Source organism: Gymnodraco acuticeps, unplaced genomic scaffold (genome assembly GCF_902827175.1).
Source record: "Gymnodraco acuticeps unplaced genomic scaffold, fGymAcu1.1, whole genome shotgun sequence".
NCBI classification, from domain to species: Eukaryota; Metazoa; Chordata; class Actinopteri; order Perciformes; family Bathydraconidae; genus Gymnodraco; species Gymnodraco acuticeps.
This window is the reverse complement of record NW_022992269.1, coordinates 324,362-348,520: the sequence shown is the minus strand read 5'-3', so window position 1 is coordinate 348,520 and position 24,159 is coordinate 324,362. Positions and strand designations below refer to the sequence as shown.

At 42.6% G+C, this 24,159-nt stretch overlaps 4 protein-coding genes across 5 annotated transcripts in view; all 4 read left to right on the top strand.

Moving 5' to 3' along the window:
- The first annotated feature begins 306 nt into the window (after positions 1 to 306).
- On the top strand, positions 307 to 11,085 carry LOC117540523 (inositol-3-phosphate synthase 1-A-like). The gene is made up of 11 exons (XM_034207257.1): positions 307 to 479; positions 3,340 to 3,464; positions 3,556 to 3,717; positions 4,565 to 4,694; positions 5,018 to 5,211; positions 6,906 to 7,055; positions 7,656 to 7,871; positions 8,602 to 8,766; positions 8,855 to 8,968; positions 9,684 to 9,901; positions 10,157 to 11,085. Exons 2-11 carry the CDS (start codon positions 3,351 to 3,353, stop codon positions 10,350 to 10,352), a joined length of 1,659 nt encoding a protein of 552 aa, XP_034063148.1. The 5' UTR covers positions 307 to 479; positions 3,340 to 3,350; the 3' UTR covers positions 10,353 to 11,085.
- Positions 11,086 to 12,017: 932 nt separating this feature from the next.
- Positions 12,018 to 14,361, top strand: tpgs1 (tubulin polyglutamylase complex subunit 1). Its single transcript, XM_034207262.1, has 2 exons — positions 12,018 to 12,779; positions 13,488 to 14,361. The coding sequence occupies exons 1-2, from the start codon at positions 12,448 to 12,450 to the stop codon at positions 14,137 to 14,139; spliced, it is 984 nt and encodes a 327-aa protein (XP_034063153.1). The 5' UTR covers positions 12,018 to 12,447; the 3' UTR covers positions 14,140 to 14,361.
- A 394-nt stretch (positions 14,362 to 14,755) lies between these two features.
- On the top strand, positions 14,756 to 17,984 carry LOC117540525 (protein ALP1-like). The gene is made up of 4 exons (XM_034207260.1): positions 14,756 to 15,049; positions 16,014 to 16,562; positions 16,657 to 16,817; positions 17,459 to 17,984. Exons 1-4 carry the CDS (start codon positions 14,885 to 14,887, stop codon positions 17,880 to 17,882), a joined length of 1,299 nt encoding a protein of 432 aa, XP_034063151.1. The 5' UTR covers positions 14,756 to 14,884; the 3' UTR covers positions 17,883 to 17,984.
- Positions 17,985 to 19,167: 1,183 nt separating this feature from the next.
- The window catches only part of gna11b (guanine nucleotide binding protein (G protein), alpha 11b (Gq class)), a 30,618-nt gene continuing 25,626 nt past the window's right edge, over positions 19,168 to 24,159 (top strand). Inside the window, exon 1 of one of the 2 annotated variants that reach the window (XM_034207266.1) lies at positions 19,168 to 20,281. In XM_034207266.1, the coding sequence (XP_034063157.1) occupies positions 20,146 to 20,281 (136 nt within the window). In that variant the 5' untranslated portion in view covers positions 19,168 to 20,145. The remainder of the gene's footprint in view (positions 20,282 to 24,159) is intronic. The other variant, XM_034207265.1, reaches the window with a different exon arrangement.

Below are 24,159 nucleotides of genomic sequence, written 5' to 3'. Positions count from 1 at the left end.
GATATAATACAGTAATTAGAGTGCAGGTAACAGCAGTAGATCATTTATTGTATTCAACTGTATGGGGATATTCCTTACAGTCATCCTTCACCATTCTACAGGCAGGAAACAACCCCAATCTGCAATCAATGAATATAAACTCTTCATCGTTTTTTCCAGTTTTCAGAGTCTCAGGAATGTGACATGTTCTTAAATCCCGCCCAAAGTCTCTCTCAACGTGATCATACATTGGCTGTTTCGCTCCAGCGTTTCAAACCACGTGCTGCATGGAGCCCTCTGATTGGCCGGAGCCCTGAACACGTCTGAGCAGTGCAGTTTAAAGAGAGAATAATCCTATGTGCGTAGTGAGACAAGCAGTACCTGGCAATTTCTTTTTGAGGAAAAGGACTGGACATTTCCTGCAAGCGACACACACACCAGCACCTGCTTCATTTAAACAAAGATACTTACAGTCATTTTTAAACTCCAAGAGGAAGAAGGTGGGTGCTTTTCCGAATTTAGTTGCTGTTCAAATTAGCAAGTCATTCATTTCATATCTGTTTCTTAGCTTTTAATTTACAGAAATAGTACTAGGTGGTCTGACCGTAATTGCTTAGAAAATCTATTCCGTTTTGTGATTAAGGGATGCCGGACAGAGTAGAGGCAACCAACGATGCTCTGTGATTTTAGGTGACGCATTTACGAGTGGCGTACAAGTATAAGGACTTCCTGTCCCTTTGTTGTCTCGGTTTTAAGTATTTCTGTTTTACAAAAGTAATGGATTAAGTTTAATAATAATAATTTAACACGTTTTTTCATTAGATGTTGCCTTAATATTTTGACATAGTTGTACAAAATAAATGAAGTGCTGCGTTGCCAGATCACTGGTGAGTCTGTTCCTGAGACTGATACCTTTGTTTAAAATGAGGTACTTTTCGTGAACGTAATCGTATATAAAATGTCTTTTTTTTTTTTGGTGTGGCCGTGTTCGAAGGGTAATTGGCTTGTGGCCTAGGTACTTTGTTGTCTGTAAAGATAAATAATTTGTCAGAATCTGATATAATCTGTAATCCGACTCAGAACTGCTTCAGGTCTCCTGAAGAGGCGTGGTCCGGGGCAGTAACGGAAAGTTATTCACGGGGGTGCCAGTTTATGGCTGCGTGAAACACAGCCTGGGGCAGTCCAGTTAACTGCAGGAAACTCACTACTTACTTTTCAACTGCATGTAAACTATTTCCAATTTATTTTCTAGGATATTTTGTATTACCTATCGATAAGAATATGTACGTGTGATTATTATATCATTCATTGATATGTAATAAATGGAGTAGATTTAATATTAAATCAGGAGTTTTAATTTTTTTATTTGACTTGTTGGGTTGCACTGTTGTATGAAATGTGAAACATGCATACTTTGCATGGATTTATTATCAGTAATCTGGAAACAGTCTTGCTTCTTCAGCCAATTGCATAAATATTCATGTTGCTATGGCAACAAGGGCCAAACTGTATTAGCATATTTTAGTTTAGCTTTATCTGAAAAACAATAAAAGCCAGCTGCTGCTGCTGCAAGTCAGTGACGACAACACTTAACTATAGTGCCACTGCCTCTTGTTTGTTCTATTCAAATATTATATTGATTAAAACCTTGACTTTGGCCATCAATGATTCCTATACTGTAATGTTTGTCCATCTAATTTGGAAATGTATACATAGGCCTACCTGTAAACTGTGGCAAGATACTTTTTAGATTCATCTTAAATATTACAACTTATTGTATTATGGTATTGCAAACCGATTTTAAATATTTCCAGATACTAGTGCTGGGGGGGGAAACGATTATTTTGAAAACGATTAATCGGGCGATTATTTTATCGATTAGTCGACTAAGCTAACGATTATTTTTCTGTTGTTCGATTAATAAAAAACGTAATGTATCTCAAATAAATACCAAAAAATTCTTAATAATTTTTTTTTTTTCAATGAGCGCCCCAAAAAACAACACAGCCGTTAGCTCTTAGCACTCAGAGCTCACAGCTCTTCATATCTGTTCAGAAACTAGACAAAAGTTAAACAAGTACAAACCACAGACTGCCTGTGTCATGGCGAATACAGTCGCTGGTTTGTTTATGTCTGTATAGGCCGTTGTTGTGAGTGTGGACGGTCGGAGCATATATAACGTTAGCTTAGCCAAGCTACATTTAGAAAACACGCATTTTAAAAAGGGTTTTTCGCCTGCCGTCTGTCTGCAGACATGTCAAAGCATTAATTCATGGTTTTTACTAACCGGTATCAGTATGTTGTTACTTCGGCATCATTTTGAAACGTGTATTACAATTAAATCACGGTCAAATATGTTCATCTTGTTGTAGTTGTAGCCGCCTTGCCAGCGATTCTCTCTCTAGTTTAGCATAATCAGCCCGACTCAGCCTGGTTGTTCCTGGCCCTAGAACCACGATTGAGTCGGGCCAGAAAAAAGGTGAAAAAGTAGCCCCGGGCCAAAACTAGGCCAAGTGGAAGCGCAACCAAAAACGGGCCCCGCACGGCTCGGCACGCTTAAAGCGAGCTACCCGCTGCAGTGGAAACGCGCCATAAGCTGACTAACGTTAGTCTAATGTTATGTTTGACTCGTAAAGGACCACAACATGAGTTAGCTCTCTGTGCAGTTAGTTCGTTCCGGGTTAGTAGCGGCTAGATAGCGGTGTACTGCAGACGTAAACTAGCTACCATTCCAGCCAACATTAAATGCTGACAAACGTTAACTAACACACAGCTGGCGCCGCTAGCTAGGTAGCTAACATTAACTACTAACCAACCAAGCACGAACAAACCGCACGGTTATAACTATAAGATAGTTTGCACTACCGAAGTGCACAGAACTCAAGCTGCACAACACACTACACAAACGTGGAATTAATTTAGCCAAAGTTAGTACTTACTTATCATTGTTCCCTTCACGAGAGACAAGGGGGTGCCTCCGCTTTAAATGCTCCAACATAGCTAGTGTGGTATGCCAACTCCATTTGGCAAAGACTGCAAATAACAATGCCTTTGCGTTTTGGACTACATTTAAAGTATTCCCATGCTTTTGAAGACCTAGGGCGAGATGTTTTTGTTTGGGGGCTTTTTGCAGGGCTTCGTGCGCAATCCTGTGAGGAGGAGGTGGTAGTCGTTTCAGTCTCCATTGTGTTTGAAGTGTGATTGCGAACTGCTTGTTGCTTTGGGTGACCTACGTGTGTGTGGCGATGCGTCGACGAGGAAATCTGTCGTCGACGAGATTTTGAAGTCGACGCGTCGCTACAGCACTACCAGATACAGAGGAAGACATTCAACACGTTATCTTTGTTTCTCTTTTTCCAGATTCTGCGGCCATGTCTTTCAACATTGATGTCAACAGCCCTAATGTGAGGTACACAGATACACACATTGAGTCCGAGTATGAGTACCAGACCTCATCCGTTCACAAAGAGGGGAACAGAGTCACAGTAAGTGGACCTTTCTGACAACCTGAGACATGCATCAGTGTTTGGCATCTGTACAGTGTCCTTGTAAAGTTTTCTCTTTATTGGGAATCAGGTGACTCCCCGCACCACCAAGATGACCTTCCGCACAGACAGACGTGTGCCCAAGCTGGGTGTGATGCTGGTGGGATGGGGAGGGAACAACGGGACCACAGTGACTGCAGCCGTGCTGGCCAACAAGCTGGGTCTCACCTGGAGAACCAAGATGGGAATGAAGGTTAGATGAGTTACAAAAAGACACCTGTATACATACAAATAGGGAAAAGTGTGGGGAAACCAGTGGCACAGACTTAAGATGTGCTGTATTTGAGATGGTTACTCCACATTAAACAGGATTATTCTGCATCCTTAAAAGTCTTCTCCCAAAATATTGTCTCACAACTCATAAAAAAAGAATAATTACAAAATGCATCTCTTATAACGTCACACAGATCTAGATATTGGAAAAATGTGCATACCATTTTTTTTTTTCTTAACTTCGATAATGGTGACCATTAAATCTAATGAACCTTAACTGATGAAACCCTGTAAAACCACTTAACTTTGACAGTTACACACCTAACTTTGATTATGTAACCATACTGTACAGAAAGGAATGCAAACCAGTTGCTGACTGCTTGAAAAATAGTAATCTCTTGTATAAAGCTTACATTTGTAGTGTTGCAGCTACATCATGAAACACTGCAATTATTCTTCTTTCAACAAAAACGTCTAGATTGTGAATGAAATCTTTACAACCAGACTATCATGTGATGTGAGACTGACTGCCAGTAAGAAGCTAATAGAGAAACTTTTGTCCTATTTTATAAATATGTCCCCCGATACAGTGGTACAGACTCATTATAAGCTGGTTATGCTGACATGCTCAATAGAGTGTTAAGGGCTTAACTGAGTCTGGGCTCAGGGATTTCCCTTATATGGGCATACATTGTTGCCTTTATGAGCTTGTTCATCTGGTTCATTGGATTTAATACACTTATAAAACCTTAAACCCATTTATATAAAAAGTCCTTAAAGGGAATTTAACCAGTGTCTTTATCTCCTTTATCTCTCACATTCTTCAGAAAGCAAACTACTTCGGCTCCCTCCTGCAGGCGTCTACTGTTTGTCTGGGATCAGGGCCAGAGGGCGAGGTCAACGTGCCCCTCAGTGACCTCCTACCCATGGTGCACCCTAATGATATAGCCTTTGACGGTACGGACAATTACTGATATTCTGCTCAAGGTTTAAGATCTGCTACAAAACTTGAGAGTGAGGTAACTGCAGTGTTAACAGCAGGGATTTCTGGTCTCATGGCAGCTTCATGGAGAGCCTCTCCATGAGGTAAAGATGGTCAGAGGTGTCCTTAACTGCAATCTAGTCTGTTACTTCATAAGAGAATAGCTTTAACAGGGTAAGCTATAGAGCTTCTGTAGACTTTTATAGGATCAAAGTAATGATTCTCATAAGTCAGCCCTTTTAGATCTGAAGGAATTCAGTGGTTCTTTCTTAACTTGGAAGTGGGTTTGTGTTTTTAGGCTGGGATATTTCCTCAATGGATCTTGGCAGTGCGATGGAGAGAGCTCAGGTGTTCGACTGGTCTTTGCAAGAGCAGCTGAGACCTCACATGAGCGGCCTGAAACCCAGACCCTCCATCTACTTCCCTGATTTCATCGCGGCAAACCAGGAGGATCGTGCCGACAACGTCCTCACTGGGAGCATGGCGGAGCAGGTAACCCTCGGTCTGTTACACCAGCAGGTTTAAGGGTGCTTTCAAACCTATAGTCCTGTTCATTTAGTCCAGACTAAGGGGAAAATAAAACATTGTTGCACTATAGCTTTTGGCTGGTTCATGTTCACATTGACAGACATTTATGCAGCTCTTTAAAGCTTCTGATTTGTATATTAATGTTCTTTGGTGTCACAAGGAATAACCAAGAAGTAACTGATTATAAGCATTAATAGTATTATTAGACTGCAAAACGACTATCAGGCAGAAGCGAGGCTCTAGGCTACAAAAGCTGCACATGAGGCATACAGTAATGAATGGGGGCTGATTACTGTTAGATTGCGTCAAACACTTCTTAATGGAGTTAATGGACTGATCAAATACATGGAGTCGGATACATGCACAGCAGTTTTAACAGTTTTGACCTATTAATCAAGGGAAATACCCCTGCTGACGCGCTTAAGTGTTGATATGCATGAATAGGTTATATTCTTCCTTATACAGATACATCATAAGATCACTTCCTAATTAGATCTTATGATCAGTAGATGGATTTAGTTTTTAAGCTTTTGAAATGTTGCCGAAATCACACGTCTGCTTTCCTTAAAGGGCCCATGTCATGCTTTTCCGGTTATTACCCGTCCCCTTGCGTGTTATGAAGGTTTTTATGCATGTGAATGGTCTGCAGAGTCAAAAACCCTCAAAGTACACCCTGTATGGAGTACAACTCTAACACAGTCTATGCTGCCCCAAAAACGCCTCGTTGGAGATTTCTCATGTTCCATTGTTTACTTCCTGGGTGCTGTGACATGTGAATACTCAGAGGCCACACCCTCTGCCAGCATTTCACGTAACAAAGCTTCACAAACCTTTCAGCGATACATGCCGGAAATGTAGAGCGTAGGGCACTGAAGAACGATGCTGTTCCTTCTTTGTTTGGACCAGCGGGAGATTCGGGTACACAACCTGTAAGTATTCATTGTTTGTGTATTTATGATGTTTAAAACAAACAAGGTATCTACCACGACTGTTTAAATGGGTAAACGTTTTTCCGGCTGCTAAGTTGGGATCGCAGAGAAATGCTCTCCGCAGACCCATTCTCACAGCGTTATAAACCTTTTTCTTACTCAATATCAAGCCACACTTATTGTTTGTGTGTGCTCAGGATGAGTTTCGCTTGTTCTCGCTGTATCGCCGACCCGGAAGCCTGTCCGCTCCTCGCAGCAGATTGCAGCAACGAGCCTCTCAGCGTCCCGACCAATCAGAGCACACTGGGCTCACAGGGAGGGGGGGGGCAGGAGCTCCAACAAGCCGTTTAGGACAGAGTGAATACCGGTGAATACACATACTTTACAGAGATGCTGTATGAGAAACCAATGTGAGTTTGGAACATTTCACAGTATAAATCTATTTTAGTAGACCTCAACAATGGAATTATGATCAGTAGAAATGGCCATGACATGGCCCCTTTAACATCCTTTGGTTGGTTCCACAAACAAACTCCAATAGTCAGTTGTCCTGTCCACTCTAAGGTTTGAATGACAGCTTAACACCAGCCAAAATGAACCGTACTAACCAATCAAACAGACTTGAGTTTGTTTAAACCAAACGGGTGACATGTGTGAAAGCACTGTAAGTGTCTGGAGTCTCATTTTGTCATTTCACATTTAATGTCTTATCTGACTGTGCTTTTCTAGATGGAGCAGATCAGAGCTGACATCAGAGACTTCCGTCAGTCGAGTGGTGTGGACAAAGTCATTGTTCTGTGGACCGCCAACACCGAGCGCTTCTGTGATATCATACCTGGGGTCAATGACACTGCCAAGAACCTGCTTGCTGCCATCAAGGTGAGAGCCGGAGCTGTGAACAGAATTTGGTCAGAAAACTTCCAAACGTATAAAATATATTCCAAAGTTGAAACTCTAAAGAGACAGATCCTTAAGTGTGTTACAGCAGAGATGAACTTAAATGGTCCTAGAAACCAACCTAAATTGTGATGGTGGCCAGTAGTATGAATTCAACTTTAATTTCCTCCTAATGCCGAGGACCAAACAGTAATCCTTCATCACATTTAGTGATTAATAAAGCTTAGAGGATGAGGAGATTAGCTCCCCTAACACTTCACTGTGGATTTGTAGATGAAATGCCAGAATGAGTCAGCTTTTCCTTTTATATCAGATCAGGGGAAGGAAATTATGATTTGCTCCTCATGGATGAGTTTATTTTTTATCTCCCGTCTTCAGCATGCTTGTACTGCTGTCAGTAACGATAATAAACTATTTCACAGACTTGTGATCTTCAGCAAACAGCTCAATTTCAGATAGGCATGAATGCAACAATAGAGTTGTGCAATAGAGTCTCGGGGGAAATGTACGCTGTGTGAGTCAAGCTGTGATGATACACTTGTTTACAGACATGATTTCATTGTCTTTTCTCTACATCGTCAGACTGGAGCAGCGGTTTCTCCCTCCACTCTGTTTGCAGTTGCCAGCATACTGGAGGGTTGTGCCTACATCAACGGCTCCCCGCAGAACACCTTTGTACCAGGAGCAATAGAGCTGGCCGTGCAGAAAGGAGTGTTCATCGGAGGAGACGACTTCAAATCCGGTCAGACCAAGATCAAGTCAGTGCTGGTTGACTTCCTGGTCAGTTCAGGTATCAAGGTGAGATAGGAGGATTAATGAAGTAACGATCTGATATCAACCAGATGAGTTACTACTAGTGGTTGTAACAATCACAAAACTATATAGGCTAAAATACGGGGGCTTATGATTTCAGAGATGTTTTTATATCAAGAGGAAAAATTCAGAAACAATCAAATATCATCTGGTTCAGATAGCTATATTTGTCCCATTAACCTCTCTATGTTTATGTGTAAAGGTTTATGTTTATTAAGGATCCCCATTAGCTTTTGCTCCTGACAAAAGCTACTCTTCCTGGGGTCCGACACTTAAAACAATACAACAATAATAAAGGTATGGGGACAGCTATGTAGAATAAACCAATGCCACACACTGCAGCATTTATAGTTTTGGTTTGGTTACACACATGAAAACTCAGATATTTACAAGAAAATAGAGACGCATCAATTCAAGACACATACCTATACATTAAAGCACCGTGAACATATTTAAATCTAATCATTTGGAATGTAGGAATAGAAATCGATTAACAACTTCAGTAAATCACTTAAATTCATCGAGCCCTAATTCACAATCATGCCTGCGATGGCTTTAAAATATATATCTATAATCTGGGTTCCTTTTTAGGATAATGGGTCAAACAAAGAGGACGAATCCTAGGGGAGAGCTCCAGTTGACAGCTTGAAACTTGCACGACACTGTATTTCCTGAACAAAGACATTTTAATAAGTTCCTCTCCCCCCATCGACAGCCGAAATCCATTGTCAGCTACAATCACCTCGGCAACAACGATGGGAAAAACCTGTCGGCTCCGGAGCAGTTCCGCTCCAAGGAGATCTCCAAGAGCAATGTGGTGGATGACATGGTGCAGTCCAACCCCATCCTGTACCAGCCGGGAGAGAAACCTGACCACTGTGTGAGTGACTCAGACTCAGAAAGATAATGAGCTCCATGTCAAATCTGACTGAAGACAACACACTTGTTAACTGTCTCTGTTCTTTCAGGTGGTGATTAAGTATGTCCCTTACGTGGCAGACAGCAAGCGCGCCATGGATGAATACACTTCTGAAATAATGATGGGAGGGACCAATACCATCGCACTGCACAACACCTGCGAGGTCAGTGGCCGCTAAATCTGTTTCTGTAAAACATGAAAGTGACATTTTTTTTAAATATGGCATATCAGAGCAATTTCCAATGTGAGGGTTCAAATTGTAATTGCTTGCTCAACACAACGTTCAAAGCGTTTCTTCTTTATCTGACAGTGGTTATGGTGGCGGAGGCTCAGGAGTACTAGAGCTTACTGTTAATCCTTCTTAGCAAGTTTTGGAGCTAATTTAAAGAGACATCTTCACGTCATTTACAAAGTTATTTCATGTTTCACTGGCTTACCTGCTTTAATCCGCCACCATTCCTTCGTGAAAACACCTACTCTGGTTGCATGGCTGTAAAACTGATGGACTATGCCAGGTTAACCACATTAGAGAACACAATGTGTTAAAAAAATGCTCCACATAAGTTGCTTGAAAATAACTGTACTTTCCTATCATATAAATGGTGAATTTGTTGTTAACTAGAACAACTAAAGTTGTTGAATCATGGTTTAAAAAAACAGCCAAACGCTTGAAACAATGTGGTGTCATTTTATCTGCATCAGTGTAGTTGGCACCAATGCCAGTGTGTACGATACGAAAAGTTTTGATTTGGTGACTCCCAGTGGTAGTCTTAAAAAAGATACTGCTATAGTGTAGAATCGATGTCTTCAACTTCTCCGTTCCCCCTCGATTCCACCATTACTCATCTATCTTTCTTCCTTGTCACTTTCTGCAACAGGACTCTCTGCTAGCCAGCCCGATCATCCTGGACCTGGTGATCCTGACGGAGCTCTGTGAGCGTATTGCTGTCAGACCCCAGGGGGAGGAGGACTTCCAGTCCTTCCACAGTGTCCTGGCCCTGCTCTCCTTCCTCTGCAAGGCCCCCCTGGTCCCATCAGGGACCCCGGTCATCAACGCATTCTTCCGCCAGAGGGCCAGCATAATAAATATCATGAGGTATGGACAGGGCTGACTTTAATCTCCATAAAATGTTCTTTTCATTTTGCCAACAACGTCCTCTTTTCATTTGATTACATTATTGGTCAAGTTATATCATCATTGGGTTTTATCACATCCACAAAGGTTACGGTGTGATTACATTTTCAGGAGCTTATTCTATTGGGTGTTACAATGCTTATAAACAGGTGTGCTATTTATGCGTTTCATTCGTTGACAGAAGTTGATAACAGTCTCCCGCCTTGTCTTTTTCAGAGCGTGCCTGGGCCTTCCTCCCCAGAACCACATGCTGCTGGAGCACAAGCTGCAGAGGAACTTCCTGCCTCCACAAGCAGCCTACATCAACGGTCATGTGACTGCTTCAAAGAAAGTAGTCCTCACCAATGGTAACCATGTGCCGCTAACAAATGGCATCCATGCACAAGGCGGCGACGCAGACATTGCATTATGACTACAAATACAACACTACAGCCCAACAAGTGAAACTTAACAACACTTAACTGTAAACTTGATTTGTCTATCATTGCAAAAAACAATAACACTGGTTTTACAACTTTCAAAGTAAACTTGACATTTATGTAGGATGCATTTAACAACATAGGTATTCAACAAGTTTTGGCCTATTAATAAAAAATGGCATGGTGCTGCAACATTTAAATATCATTAATTCAGTCGTCCTCTATAGCTGCTGAGCATCAACAGAGGCATATATGGAGTACACTAAAATAATCTCCACGTGGCGTAACAGTGTTCAAACCAAGCTATTTTGTTAAAAATATCTGTTTTTTTTAAGCAGAGTTAACCATGTACTGAATATTTTAACGAGTAAAAGCTTTTTATTTGCTTGGAAGTAGTTTTGTGTGTGCAATGCATATTTAATATCCAATTGTACAGTAACGTTCTTAGAAATAGGTTCATATGTTTAACAAACATGAAACTGATCGTGCAGCCATTTAAAAAAACTTTATTGATAAATGATGTATTTGTTGTTCGATGATCGAAGGCCATCTTCCTAACTTACTGTATGTTGGTATGTATATCACGGCCATTACGTAGACATCCATATGTTTTGTTTAAAGATAGAGGATGACAATATTGGAGCTGTATTGACTGTTTTGGTTAGCAATAACCTGGGCTGTTATCATGTTCTATACAATAAACCTTAACATATTGCTTAAACTTAACATTTCTGAGGCATTCATTGTTGTGTTCTGTGTACCTTTCCCTTTATTGAGCCACATCTGAAGTTACATGTAACAAGCAATGGCGTTTGTTGCAATACCATATGAAAAAACATGATAATGGTAAAAAAAGAATGGGTAAGAACAATGTCATCTACTGTTTTAAAATGTTATTTGTTTACATCTATTCCTCAAACAGTTTCTGATTCAAACACAAAATTAAACTGTACAAACATTAACTTCCACATATACCTTATCCTCAAAGAAATTTATAACTAAAACATATTGGTTTGGTGCTTTATCTGGTACCACTTTACAATAAGACTACCCTTATAAAGGGTTTATAATTAGGTTATTACTTAGGTTGTACACACTTTATTAATCATTAAGAACCATTTATAAGCCAGTTCTAACAGTTTTCATACATCAACACAGGCTCACTATTTGGCAAGATGACTAAGCCTTATATTGGCTACCTAGCTTACTTTGTCTTCTTCATCAGCCAACATCCTTGGTATCTGTTGTTCACCGAGTTGATGCTCCCCCCAAATGGGAATGTGTTTTACACTTTACAATAAGGCTCCCTTTTGGCAGTTATACATGTTAGTAACTCATTCATATGGTCATAAGAAATGCCAAGAAACATCAAGATGGAAGGAGGGGAATCAACTCAGTGAACAACAAATACCAAGGATGCTGGCTAATGACGAAGTAAGCTAGGTAGCCAATATAAAGCAGTACAGATAAATGTGGGCTCACTATTTGGCAAGCAACCGGTCACAGTTGCCCTGTTTATCTCATGTCCTGTGAAAGCTTATTAATGATTTATAAAGTGTTCACAATCTAATTAATAAATTCATTACAAACTATTCGTAAACCCTTTATAAGGGAAGTCTTATTGTAAAGTGATTTTAGCCTGTATTGTATCTGCACTAGTATGTAAAATGATTCCTAACTGTGGTGTAACAATTTAGAATGTTGTTATTATTCCATATTCTTAATCTGTGTTTCACTTAACAGCAACAACGTGTTCAGATTTTATTTCAGTAAATACAATGGATTTCACAAAGAGTGAGAGGAATGGGAATTAATGAGCACCTTAACCCGACCTTAACATTAGGGATCAGAATCCCTACGCGCCCCAGAACGGACTATTTGACGAGTCACACAGCGTCCCTAGCAACCAGCAGACAGAGCGGAGTGATTTTGGAGACAGGTCTTCTTTTTTAAGGCTTTCGGCTGTTGTAGAAATCGGATAATTTCGCTTCTTTTTCTTGCGATATGTAACACCGAAATAAACGGGTCAATTTCCTGTCTCCCGACCGGTATTAAATCACTTCCGTTGCTGCATCACGGGACGTAGCTATGGCGGACAAGGAGAAGCGCCGGTCCGGGGCAGCTCCTCCAGGGATGCCCGATGGGAAAGCCACCAAATCGGACTGCGACAGGGAGTTTCTGTCGCAGGCCGGGGTGGGAGAGCTGCTCCGCGGGGCCATTCTGAAGATGGTGGAGGCCAGGTCGGACGATCCCATCGGGTTCCTGGCCGACCACTTCTGTAACCTCGCCTCGGTGACAGAGCCCGGCACAGCTGGATGCGGCGATGCGGATCAGATGAACAACGGGCCGCAGAGCGCGCAGGAGCAGCAGCATCTCAATCGGGCTCTGTGGCACCTGCGGCTGGCACACCACTCCCAGAGGTCAGGGCACAGAGATTTACGGTCCTAACCCACAACCCTTTGACATTGCTTTTTTGAAATAATGAACCAAATATTATTCTAATAGAACATATGATTATACTTCAGCAGCAGTCTATTTAATTAAGCAAATGTTATCTTTTGCTCTTTGTAATCTTACATTAGTGTAATTTTGAAACCTCTATAGCCTATAGTGATATAAGATAAAACCAATTAATCATTGCTCTCTGTGCATGTTTATTATGAGAGACTGTAGAAGTCTGTTGTTTTTGGGTCTGTGTGACCACCTATGTAGTCAATTCTTTTTCATAGTCAATTGCACTGATAAGAAACTGCAAAATGTAAGTTTTATAGTGTAACAAATGGCTAATCCTTGGTAAATTATTTACTGTTTATCCTCCTTCACCATGACACTTAAGTTACTCTTGTATCTTTTCAATTCACCAATTAGATGGGGGAACTGCACAATTGATTGATTTATTAACAATTTCTCAACATTACCAACTACTACCGCCTTAGAATATTTTAAGAACCCTTGACAGAACGTGATAAACGACCATTAAAGACTTAAGTTTATTGTCAGTCACTCAACAGAAATAGAGATTTTGCATTATCTGTCGCAAAATAATTTCCTTCAGAATGAACTAAAAGTTTTGTTTTATCTTGTATCTTATCTTACATTTTTGATCCCATTTCTCATTTTAAACCCAGATCTGCCTTCAGCAACAACGTCTGTGTGGCCTACGACCTTTTGAACAGCACCGGGCCCCGCAGACGTGCAGCTGAGGTTCCTGAGTGCCCTGAAGGCTCCTGTAATGACAGCCAGACAGAAGTGGGAGGGGGAGTGAGGGGAGGCCTCTACACACAGACTCTGCAGTGCCTGTGCAGTGAAGGTGGAGTTCCTGCCTCCACCTCCGCCCCGCTCCTTCGACGCCTCCATTGCCAAGACCACGAGGCCGTCCCTTATGATGTCTTCCGTCACGGTGTGCTCACATGTGCAGTTTTCTCAGACTACATCCGGCAGGCTCAGAGGCTTTACGCTGAGGTGTGCTGCCCTGACGAGGGGCCTGCCTCGCGGGCACTTGGCATGGCCGTGCTGGGGACCTTAAGGGAAGCCCTGGAGACTTCCCAAGGCAGTGAGGCTAACTGCTGTGTTAATGCTAATACTAAATCTAATTCCTGTCTGGAGGCTAATGTTAAAGCTAAGCGCTACCTGGAGGCCAGTGCCAAGATTTCCCCATACAAGCTTGGTCAGGCCATGGCTACAGCCCAGACAAGGGGCCCGGGGGGGGATATGGATGCAAAGGAGTTTGAGAACGCAGCCGCAGAGCTCTTTATCACTCGGGTGAAAGTTTTGTCCTAGGTTTTTGTTGCCCGTTTCTCACAATCTGAAGTATGTTCTAGAGTTAATAAATACCTTCTGTGCACCTCCTGTAACCTCAAATCTACACTTACAGATATTACCTCTGCTCAAGAATGCCACTCAACCCTATAATTCCATTGTTTGGAAGATAACACTTGTTGTAAAGCATATTGTTTGATGTCTATAATTCAACTTAATAAAGTGGAAGAGATCTTAATTTAACTACAATTTGAAATGTAATCATTTAACAGTGTATTATGATGACATTAAATTATTCTGGGTACAAACATTTAAATGCATTCCTGTCTATTGCATGCAGCTATTGGAAAACATTTAGAAAAATTACCAACAATACACTATTTTCCATGAAATGTATTATGTCTTTTATACTGAATGCTAAAACAGAAAAGTCAACAAATAGGCCCAATCTCCATTTACATGTGTATATTTTAATGTGTATTTGTTATAAGAGTTATATATTAGCCAACATAGACTCTATATAAAGCTAGTGACATACAGTAATCGACAACACTTCTTACATTCATCCACTAGATGGCAGCACCAGCAGAGGCTGAAGACCGACACAAACAGAAAGAAAGCGGAAGTACACCACTTTGCGCTTTGTAGTGAAATGACAGTGGCGTTACCTGCAGGCCCATTGTTTGACCCGAGGCTCTTCATTTACATTACTGTCACCACTGTACCTTAATGCCGTGCGTGCTGCCTCGTGGTTGCACTTGTCCACATGGAGGAAGAGGAGCAGCTGCGGCCCTTCATGTTCCTGATGACTTACATGCTGCTGAAGCGCAGGAGAGATTTAAACAACGCCAACACTCAGAGGCGCGGTGAGATCCAGAGACGCATCAGACATCGGCAGTACTTCCTCCAGAGGCAGAGGAGGACGCTCATGGTCAGTCAGTCCCTCTCTGGCTCTTTTCATATCCAAGCATATTCACCGTCATATGTAAAGGCTAAATATGGCAGTCAATCAGGCTACATTACATGGCACAACAGCAGTTTATAATTAAAATATCCAAACATTATATTTGTGGTTTGTAAAAACACTATTTGTGTGAGACTTATTCATTAAAGTAAGCTAGAGACCCTCCCAAACCCCCTCTCATTTACATTTTACAGTCAATTGGGTCCAGTGTTAGCCTCTTCCTCTTACCACTTATTTTTTAACAACCTGCTGTGGAAAATACAGACGTATAGAGTATATCTTGGAAGAGGAACTGAAATAGAGCTGCAGATAATAATACATTACAAAAAGGAAAATAAAACCAAAATCCTACAACAGATAAACCTTTTAAACAAATCAATGTGCTTTACAAGCAAGGACTTGCATGGTAAATAAATAAAATGAAACAAGTCATGATCATTCACAGAATATAGTAAAAAATAAATCATAAAGATGGTTATGACATCTCTCTGAATAGTATAACTTTAAAATATAAAACCCTACAACAGAGCCAGGATTAAAAGATTGGTTACTGGTTTTAAAAATATCTATTTCTGCTCAAATACCAGAAAAGTGACAGTTATAGAAACAAAAATAAAAAGTAAAGCCAGGTGCTAGGCTGCATAGATCTCAACAAAGGCGCAGAAAAAAAACACGACAATGTATGTTTGTTTTGACATCTGTTCTTTATCTGTTTGTTATATTAGCAATGATAGAAGTATAGTTTGTTATTGTACTAACCGTAGCAGGTTATATTTAGTGTTTTTATATTTATGGCCTTAGATTTCCCTGCTAGAATTTGTCCTTACACCATTCTGTTGTCAAATGTTGTGAGAGTTGTGACTAGTGAGATAGAATTATGTGAATTAATTTAAAGAAAAATGTAACTTATGATGAATCTTCTTCTCCCCAGATGATGATAGCAGGAGGTATGCGCTCCAACGTCCGCGTCCGCACACGTCCATGGTCCACCACTCCAAGCACTGATTGGTGGGAGCGGGTGGTGATGACAGAATTCCAGCCCTCTGATTGGCTCGATAAGTTTCGAATGAGCAGGGAGACGTTCTTCTACCTGTGTGACAAGCTGAGGCCCCGTCTGGCTCGCCAGGACACCAGCTTCCGCCTGGCGCTGCCGGTGGAGAAACGCGTAGCAGTGGCTCTGTGGCGCCTGGCGTCCAACATCGAGTATCGCACCATCAGTACCCTGTTTGGAGTGGGGAAGTCCACTGTGTGCAGGTGTGTTAGGGACATGTGTCACGCCATCGTGGCACTCCTCAGCTCCATCTACCTGCGGCCCCCCAGTGAGCAGGAGCTGGAGGACTCAGCTCGGCTCTTTCTGTCCAATTGGGGCTTCCCTCACTGTGTCGCTGCCGTAGCAACACTCCACACAGCCATCATCACGCCATCAAACAACGCGTCTGATTATGCCAACCCTGCAGGCTGGCTCTCAGTGCTGTCGCAGGTAGAGAGGGCACCCAAAAGTGCTGTTGAAAAGATTTGTTTGCTTTTTTTCCGATTTTGACCTTGTGCCTCTTTCTGTGTCTTTTGTGTTTCAGGTGGCTGTTAGTGGCCGGGGGCAATTCTGGGATGTATGTGCCAGTTTCCCAGGTGGGACGGACCCAGCTGACATCTTCCAGAACTCATCGCTGTGTGCCACAGCTGCAGAGGGAGGACTGTCGTCTGCCCTGCCACCTGTCTTCATGGGAAATTCACTCCGGTAAAGTTAAAAGCATGACGGTTGAGTCAGGGTTAAATTCAGTACTAAGTAGTCATGTCTCACAAACATAAACAAAATGATCTTTTGTCTCAATGACCCAACCCTTGTTAGTTAAATTATTGATACATTCAAGTAAACAGGGGCTGCGTTTACGAACAGCAATACTATTATAAAAACATCTGTTTACATATTTCCTACATCACGTAAAGTATAATCCAAGTCGTATTACACACTTGGTCTCAAGTGCCATTGCTCACAATGACCATACACTTATATCACATTCTAAAACTTTACTATATAAAACACTTCAGCATAAACAGTTTCACACCAGCAAACTACAAGTCGGGCAAGTATTTTCAATTGATAAGGTGTTAGGCTAATGGATCCTCTTGGATTTAACTTTTTCTCCTACAACATCCGATACATAAATGTGCAGTACTACACATTTAAGGCCATTGTGTTTAGGATTTTAATTGTTGCACCATAATTGAACCTCAGACCAGTTAGTGCTGCCACAATCCTCTCAAACATGCAACATATTTACAATTAGTATCCAACCAAACTGGTTTAAGCTGGATAAGAGCTTACATTTTGCAATGCTTAGTCATTTTTGCATGTAAAAAATCATCTGTTGTGTTCAGGTATGTGCTGCTGGGGGAGGCCTGCTACCCTCTGCAGAGCTGGCTAATGAAGGCCTATCCTGAGGAAAAGGGCAGCAGCACAGCACTGACCCAGCCACAGCGGCTCTTCAATGGGCAGCTCACCAGAGCGCTGCGTGTGTCTGAGGAGGCTCTCCTAAAACTCAGGGCACGCTGGCAGTGTCTGAGCAAGAGGAACGACTGTGGACTGGACGTGGTGCCCACCATGATTCTAGCTTGCTGCATCCTGCACAACATGTGTGAGTCCCACGGAGATGCCTTCAGGGCGGAGTGGCAGGTGGAGGTGACAGAGGCAGAGAGCCCTCAGCCCACACACAAACAGCCTTTAACCCACAGCATCGACCAAAGTCAGGCTGAGGAGGTCCGACAACTCTTCCATGACTATTTTGAAGAACAGAATAATTAAAAAAAATGTCTAAACAAAAGACTAAGCTAAGTACATGTACTTTAAAGTGGACCTATCATGCTATATTTGAATAATATATTGTAGGGCCATACCTATATAAAACATGTCTGTGAAGTTTTTTTTTCAAAATACCAAACAGATCATGCATTGTAGCCATGCCTCATTTCGCTCTATTTGCTCTTTTCCAGCCCTGTCTTCACAAGGGCTGATTCTGTGGCAAATGAGCTGCAGCTGACCACGCCCCCCTGCAAAGGAGGGGGGCGAGGCACGAGCGTCATGGTACAATGCTGTTACCATGCCACGCAACCTCTCATTCCCCTGATAGGTGTAGAGTTGCCCATATAGGCGGAGCTCCCCGTTTCTGACGTCAGAACAATTTCAAATCTGTATCAGTTTTTATCAGATCCGTTGCAGCCCCGTTTTTAGAGATTTGGGTATGGAGGAAAAGAGAGAGGGTTGTGTTTTCTGACACTTGGTGAGTTCCCTGACACACCGGGGACACATATTCATGTATAAAAGACGTACACAAGTACATGTTGCATGATAGGTCCCCTTTTAAGTGTTTGTAATTTCAGTACTTTCCTTCAGGCTACTTCATACTTCAGATCTCAGAGGGGAAACATTGTAGTTTTTACTTCAATGCATTAGCTCTTTATTGTGTAATTAGTGATGCATCTGGAAGGGTCTATGACTTTCTATGTATCAAGACACTACACAAGTGTTTTTTTTTACAATTTCATTACGTAATGTATTTCTGTGAAGGTACGTTTGTTGTATATTGTGTCATCTCATTGATTCTGTTTGTAACCAATGTATAATGTTAATATGTTGTACAAATGTAGAAAATAGCAACAACTATATAAACCAATGGACTAACCCTAATGAATGAATACATTGTGAACAGGTCTAACATACAACTCAACTCTAAGGCCACAAGATGTCACTGCTACCACAGCCATCGTTAAGAATGTGTCTTGTCTGATGCTTGCAGTATAATGCAGTTAAGGATGAATTGATAAAAAGCAGATCCTTATTGAAATGTCCTGATGATCTATTACCATGCACCACACTTCCATGGATCTTTCTCAGCAGTGCAGAGGATTGTGTAGCACTTAATTTAGCAATGATTGCACATGCATTGATATATAAAAACAGCTCTTTCTTATTTATACACATCGGGTTTAGCATCTTCTCACTTGTGTGCTGCTCACTGTCGGATCCCACCCCGAGGACCCGCCTCGTCCATTCAATTGGTCTGTCACAAACCTGTTTCATGCAAGCCTCCGTCTGTCACTCAACACCCCAGTTTCTCCTCCTCCTTGCCTGGCATCAGACTGGTTTGTGTGCCGACCTTGTTCCAGCGACGAGCTACCCCCAAAAGCCAGCTGTTTGCAGCGCATACATTTTTGGCATTAGCCACCGGTCCGGGCACGCATTTGACCCCCTCTTTCAGGGCTGTGGTAGTGTAGCCTTATATTTTACCGTGAAAATGAGCCAGGGCGTGATGGGGTGCTGCCCTGCTATCGCTAGCTAGGCGGACAAATTCCTTCAACCAGCTCGCTGTTCCAATCACTGCGGGTTGACACAACATTAGCTGAGGCGTTGTTAAGTGAGCTAGCGGGCTAGCAAGGTTGTAGCCGTTCCGTGTAATTTATCCTACGGTAGCTAATGTCGTTAAAAACGGACGCATTTCTGCGGCGTAAATAGTGCAATAACGGCAATCACTCTAACGTTAGCTTACTAGCACTACTTTTCACTTGCGCTAACTAGCTAGCTAACGAGATTCAACAGAAATCAACTGTTACGCGTTTGGATGTCAAGACACTGCAGTTTTGAACCACTTTTGGGCGATTGTGGAGAAAACATTTGACAACAGTGACAGATGCAAAGATATAATTGGACCAGCGAATGAGAAGAAGGTGTTAATGATATCAACTAAGTGGCTAATCTGCGGCAGTAATTTTAACATTAGCCGTATTAAGGTAGACCATCTCTGGGAGGCCCCATCGTCTCCTGACTCCCTCCCCCTGTCCGAATCTCCTGTGATTTGCCGAGAACACCCGGGTGAAGTCGCATTTGCTCTCGGCTTGGGGGGACGACTTGACAGCGAGGCCCCTTAGCTAGTATCCCCTCCCCCCAGTCCCATCTATCCGTCCAGCCCGACAGACCCACCCCTGAGATCGAAGCAAAGACCGGGGATTCGGGATAAGCTGAAACCGTGTGCCGAGGTCCCGTCTTAACCGGGCTGCCAAAACTAGAGGGGATGACTCTGGAGTCCATGATGGCTTGCTGCCTGAGCGAAGAGGCGAAGGAGTCGAAACGAATCAATGCAGAAATTGACAAACAACTCCGCCGAGACAAGCGAGACTCCAGGAGAGAGCTGAAATTACTTCTTCTCGGTATGTGGCATGCTACATTTCGTATACATGTTTATCACCATGTCTTGTGTCGTTGCAAGGAAAACTTGGGCCTTCTTGTCAATGCTAGCTCCTATGCTACTAGTTAAGGCTGCTAGCCTGGTTTCAGTATGAGTAACGTTATGGCATGATTTACAAAATGCGTGGTTTGTCTTGTAGCTTGCGGAGTAAAACAAGGGTTCGCTGGTAATATTGGGTGCATATCTACAAGAACTGGTCAGTCACATATTATGGGTCTTTCCTCGAGTGTTTTGTCTTTGCATTGATGTGCAGACCACCGCTCATTTGGCATCGAAGTTACTAAGATGTCACCGTTTACAGGCTACCACATGCTTGTCAGTGGGCCAGTATGACAATTTTGACTAGCCCTAAAGCTAATCAGTTGGTCAGATTCAAAGCTGCCATTCTGGTCAGCTAGAAGATGGTTGTTAAAAGGTGAAGATGGTCACTTGATAATAGGAGAAGCAGCAGCAGCACCAGCTTTGGATTGTTTTACACTGTTGCTTTACAGGTTGCATAACATTTGTACAATTGGGTGAGGTTGCAGGTGCCTTAGCTATACAATGCCTGGTGCCCATTCATTCATTTTTTATTTATTTATCTTGTTTATTAACTTGCACCCAGTGTCACACATATACCCGTCCAGAGGACAGAGATACTGAGGGATTTGACCCCTCATCCTGGAGTCTAGCTGAGTAGGTTAGCTATTTTTATAGCTGGTGTGTGGGCAGGTGGGAGCTGCTGTTGAATAAGTTGCTCAGTACTGCATTGATTCATAGTTCTGTGGACACAGAAAGGAACATTAGACTCTGCTTTATCACAAATGTACTATCATTGCTCTCAGGAAAATGTATTGTGCATGCACCTTTTGAACAGGCTAACTTGTAACTGTGTGCATGTGACCAGCCAACCACTTAAAACAACAGAGAAGTGTGAAAGCTCCTTGGAAAAAGCGTCAATTTTTAGGACAATTGGAATTATCTAGGTTGCATCCTTCGTTTCAAAACGTTTTGCTCCCATTTCCTTGCCCACCAAAAGCAGCCCTGGTTATTTGACATGTGTGTCTCCTTTCATTTCCCTGCTGAATACATCAGCTCGGATAAGTAGGCCACACTAGAGCCGTACTGTTGATGGGACACGTTCTATTCTTTGTTAAACCTTTTATTCGCTCTTGCACCCTGTCCTACCTGGTGGTCAAGGTGAGCGTGTAAAAGTGCTGTTTTTGTGTCGCAGTTAAGAAATGCTTTGCTTCTTTGCTGCAATTATATTTCTCTGGCCAGATGATCAATGGAGGGTTTGGGATGACAAAGTGATTCCAGAATTTTGAAGAAAATAAGGTGATCATTTCCACTCTGTACATAACATAGCTGGAGTATGTGGTGTTTTATATTATGCATGGTTTTGACAGCATATATCAAAATACACTTGAAGTGTCTGAGTGAAAGGCAGAAAGCAAGCAAGAACTGCAGTCAGTCATGTTGTAAGTGGCCCATCCTGTGTGAGTTAAGGCTGTCAGTGGACGCCTGGATAAGGACGTGTAAAGCAGGATTAGTCCAGGTCTTAATAGGCTTGGTTAAACACATCCGCTGCTGAGACTTTGAGATGTCACTGACTCCTATTATCCTCTGGCATTATTCTCAGGCCTGCTGCCCTCAGTGAGCTGCCGGCCTCTCCACAACTCACTGGAGGAAAAGGACAACTTCTGTGGATGAACACTTAATAACCATGCTCCATCAAGTGTATTACATTTGAAACTGAAAAAAATACACTTTCCAAAAGCTCAATGTGTCTAAAATGTGCATGTTTTGCCTGTGAAGATGTCCAAAATGTAATACGTTTACAGAAATGAAAATGCAGATGTGGCAAATTCTCACATTTGAGTAGCTGGATCCAGAGAGTGTTTGTAGGCATTTTTCCAGATGGATAGATTCTAGCCTTCCTTGAACAAAGGGTTTTTCTTGCAATAATTCGGGTTCACCGTCCTCTCTGTGTCCCTCTCCCTTCCTGGAAGGGTTTACTAAATGGCATGCTAAAGAGCCGTGTCTTGACAAAACATTCAGGTTTGGTTTCTTTTTATGCCAGACACCTGCATTACATTTCCAGACTAAGTATGAGGTGAAAGACAGTTATGTAGGTAAAAGCTGTATCAACATCATGCTTAGCTACATGGTCAGAAAAAAACCAAATCTGCCAGGGCTGCAGCGGTGCCCACAGTCTGGCTGCCTGGGACTGAGGCCATATCAGGCCATACCGACAGCTTCCTGCTCCACAGACCAGTGGTTTGCCTCTACTTGGTCAAAACACAGTGGACCAGGAGCTGTGGCCTTTGCTGCATCGGGTAAATGAACTGCTGGAGCGAGCAAACGGTCAGTAAAGTGAGATGGAAGGGCAAACGCTTTAATGTTTCCCAAAGTGCTGACCGAGGCAAAGTGTAAGCTCCCAGTCTGTCAGTGTACCAGTTGGCATTCGCTTTTCAGGAAAATAAAGGTTTGACATGAAATATGAAGAACAGAATCTGCCTGGCAATCTGGGATAAATCCCTAGACAGATATTGGAAAGGCATTTTAGGTCATCAGGGAGTTTGTTAAGCACAGTGTTTAAGAATGGGGTCAGACTGGGGCAAACCGTGTGGATGGCTTGCTACTAGGGATGCACGATAATTATCGGCCCGATAATTATCGGTCCGATATTAGGAATTATGACGTCATCCCGATAAACCCGATACCAGTATGAATAGCCCCGATAATATACAATATATTTTTTGGGTAAAAAAAAGAAAAAAATACTGCGGTGTGGGTGGATTGGGATGGGGGGCGCTTGTTTTTCACTCGGCTCCTCCCGTTTTGCCAGTACTGTGGTATTAGTGGTTTAGGAAGAGGGGAGTGTTTCACAAATCCAGCGCTCCCTAACTCGTGAAGCCAGGACAGTAAACAAACATGTCGTCGGTGGTATGGGCGTTGGAGCTATGTGCAACTCAAGGCATATGCTCGAACCGGAGCTGCCTGGACGCTGCAATCATGTTGCGCACTATCCCTGCTGAGTGTGCTGACTTTGTGTACAATGTCCCACTGTCTGGCTTCCTGCATAAAGTCAAGTGCTCGGCGCAGTTGTGGCGAAATGTCGCTCCTCTGTTTTCATTTAAACAGCTCCTTATATCCGTTAGCGCAGCTAGCTAGCACCAGATGCTAACAACAACAATGCACGTAAGGTCTCTCGCTCGCTCGGGCCACACATACACACACCCTCCCGGTCCTCCAGATGGCCAGTCGGTGCCTGCCGGTGAGCGTGGAAGTGTGGTCTGCCACAAGCGGGCGACAGGAGCGGGGCTGTCAGCATCAGCTTGTAGATGGTATTTTAAACTCGATGCGCTCTGAAACTACGGGGTGGCCGAGGGAAAAAAATACACATGCGTTAATCGCGTTAAAATAATTAGTGGCGTAAACATTTTTTTGGTATTGGTCTTGAGAAGCAGGAAGTTATCGGTATCGGTTTCAAAAAACCAATATCGTGCATCCCTACTTGCTAGCACACCCTCTCAGGCAGAGGTTTAATGTACAGCCGTTTTCCAAGTCCTCATTGATTGTGTTGTTCTTGTTGATCCTCCCCCTCTCAGCAGTACGTCTTGTTATCAGGTTTAAGACGTCTTTTAGAGCAACAGTCTGATTGAACCAGGAAGAGGATCAGGGGGTTAGGCTCAGATGTTTATTGCTGACCCCCTTCTCTTGCCAAGCCGTCTTATTTTGATCATATATGGCAATAGGGATCTTCTAGCGCTACTCCTCGGTGGTTGTGTGATCCCCGACTTGTAATGCCAGTGAATGTGCAGCTATGTGGATAGCCGTTTATGCTGAAATCCCCTT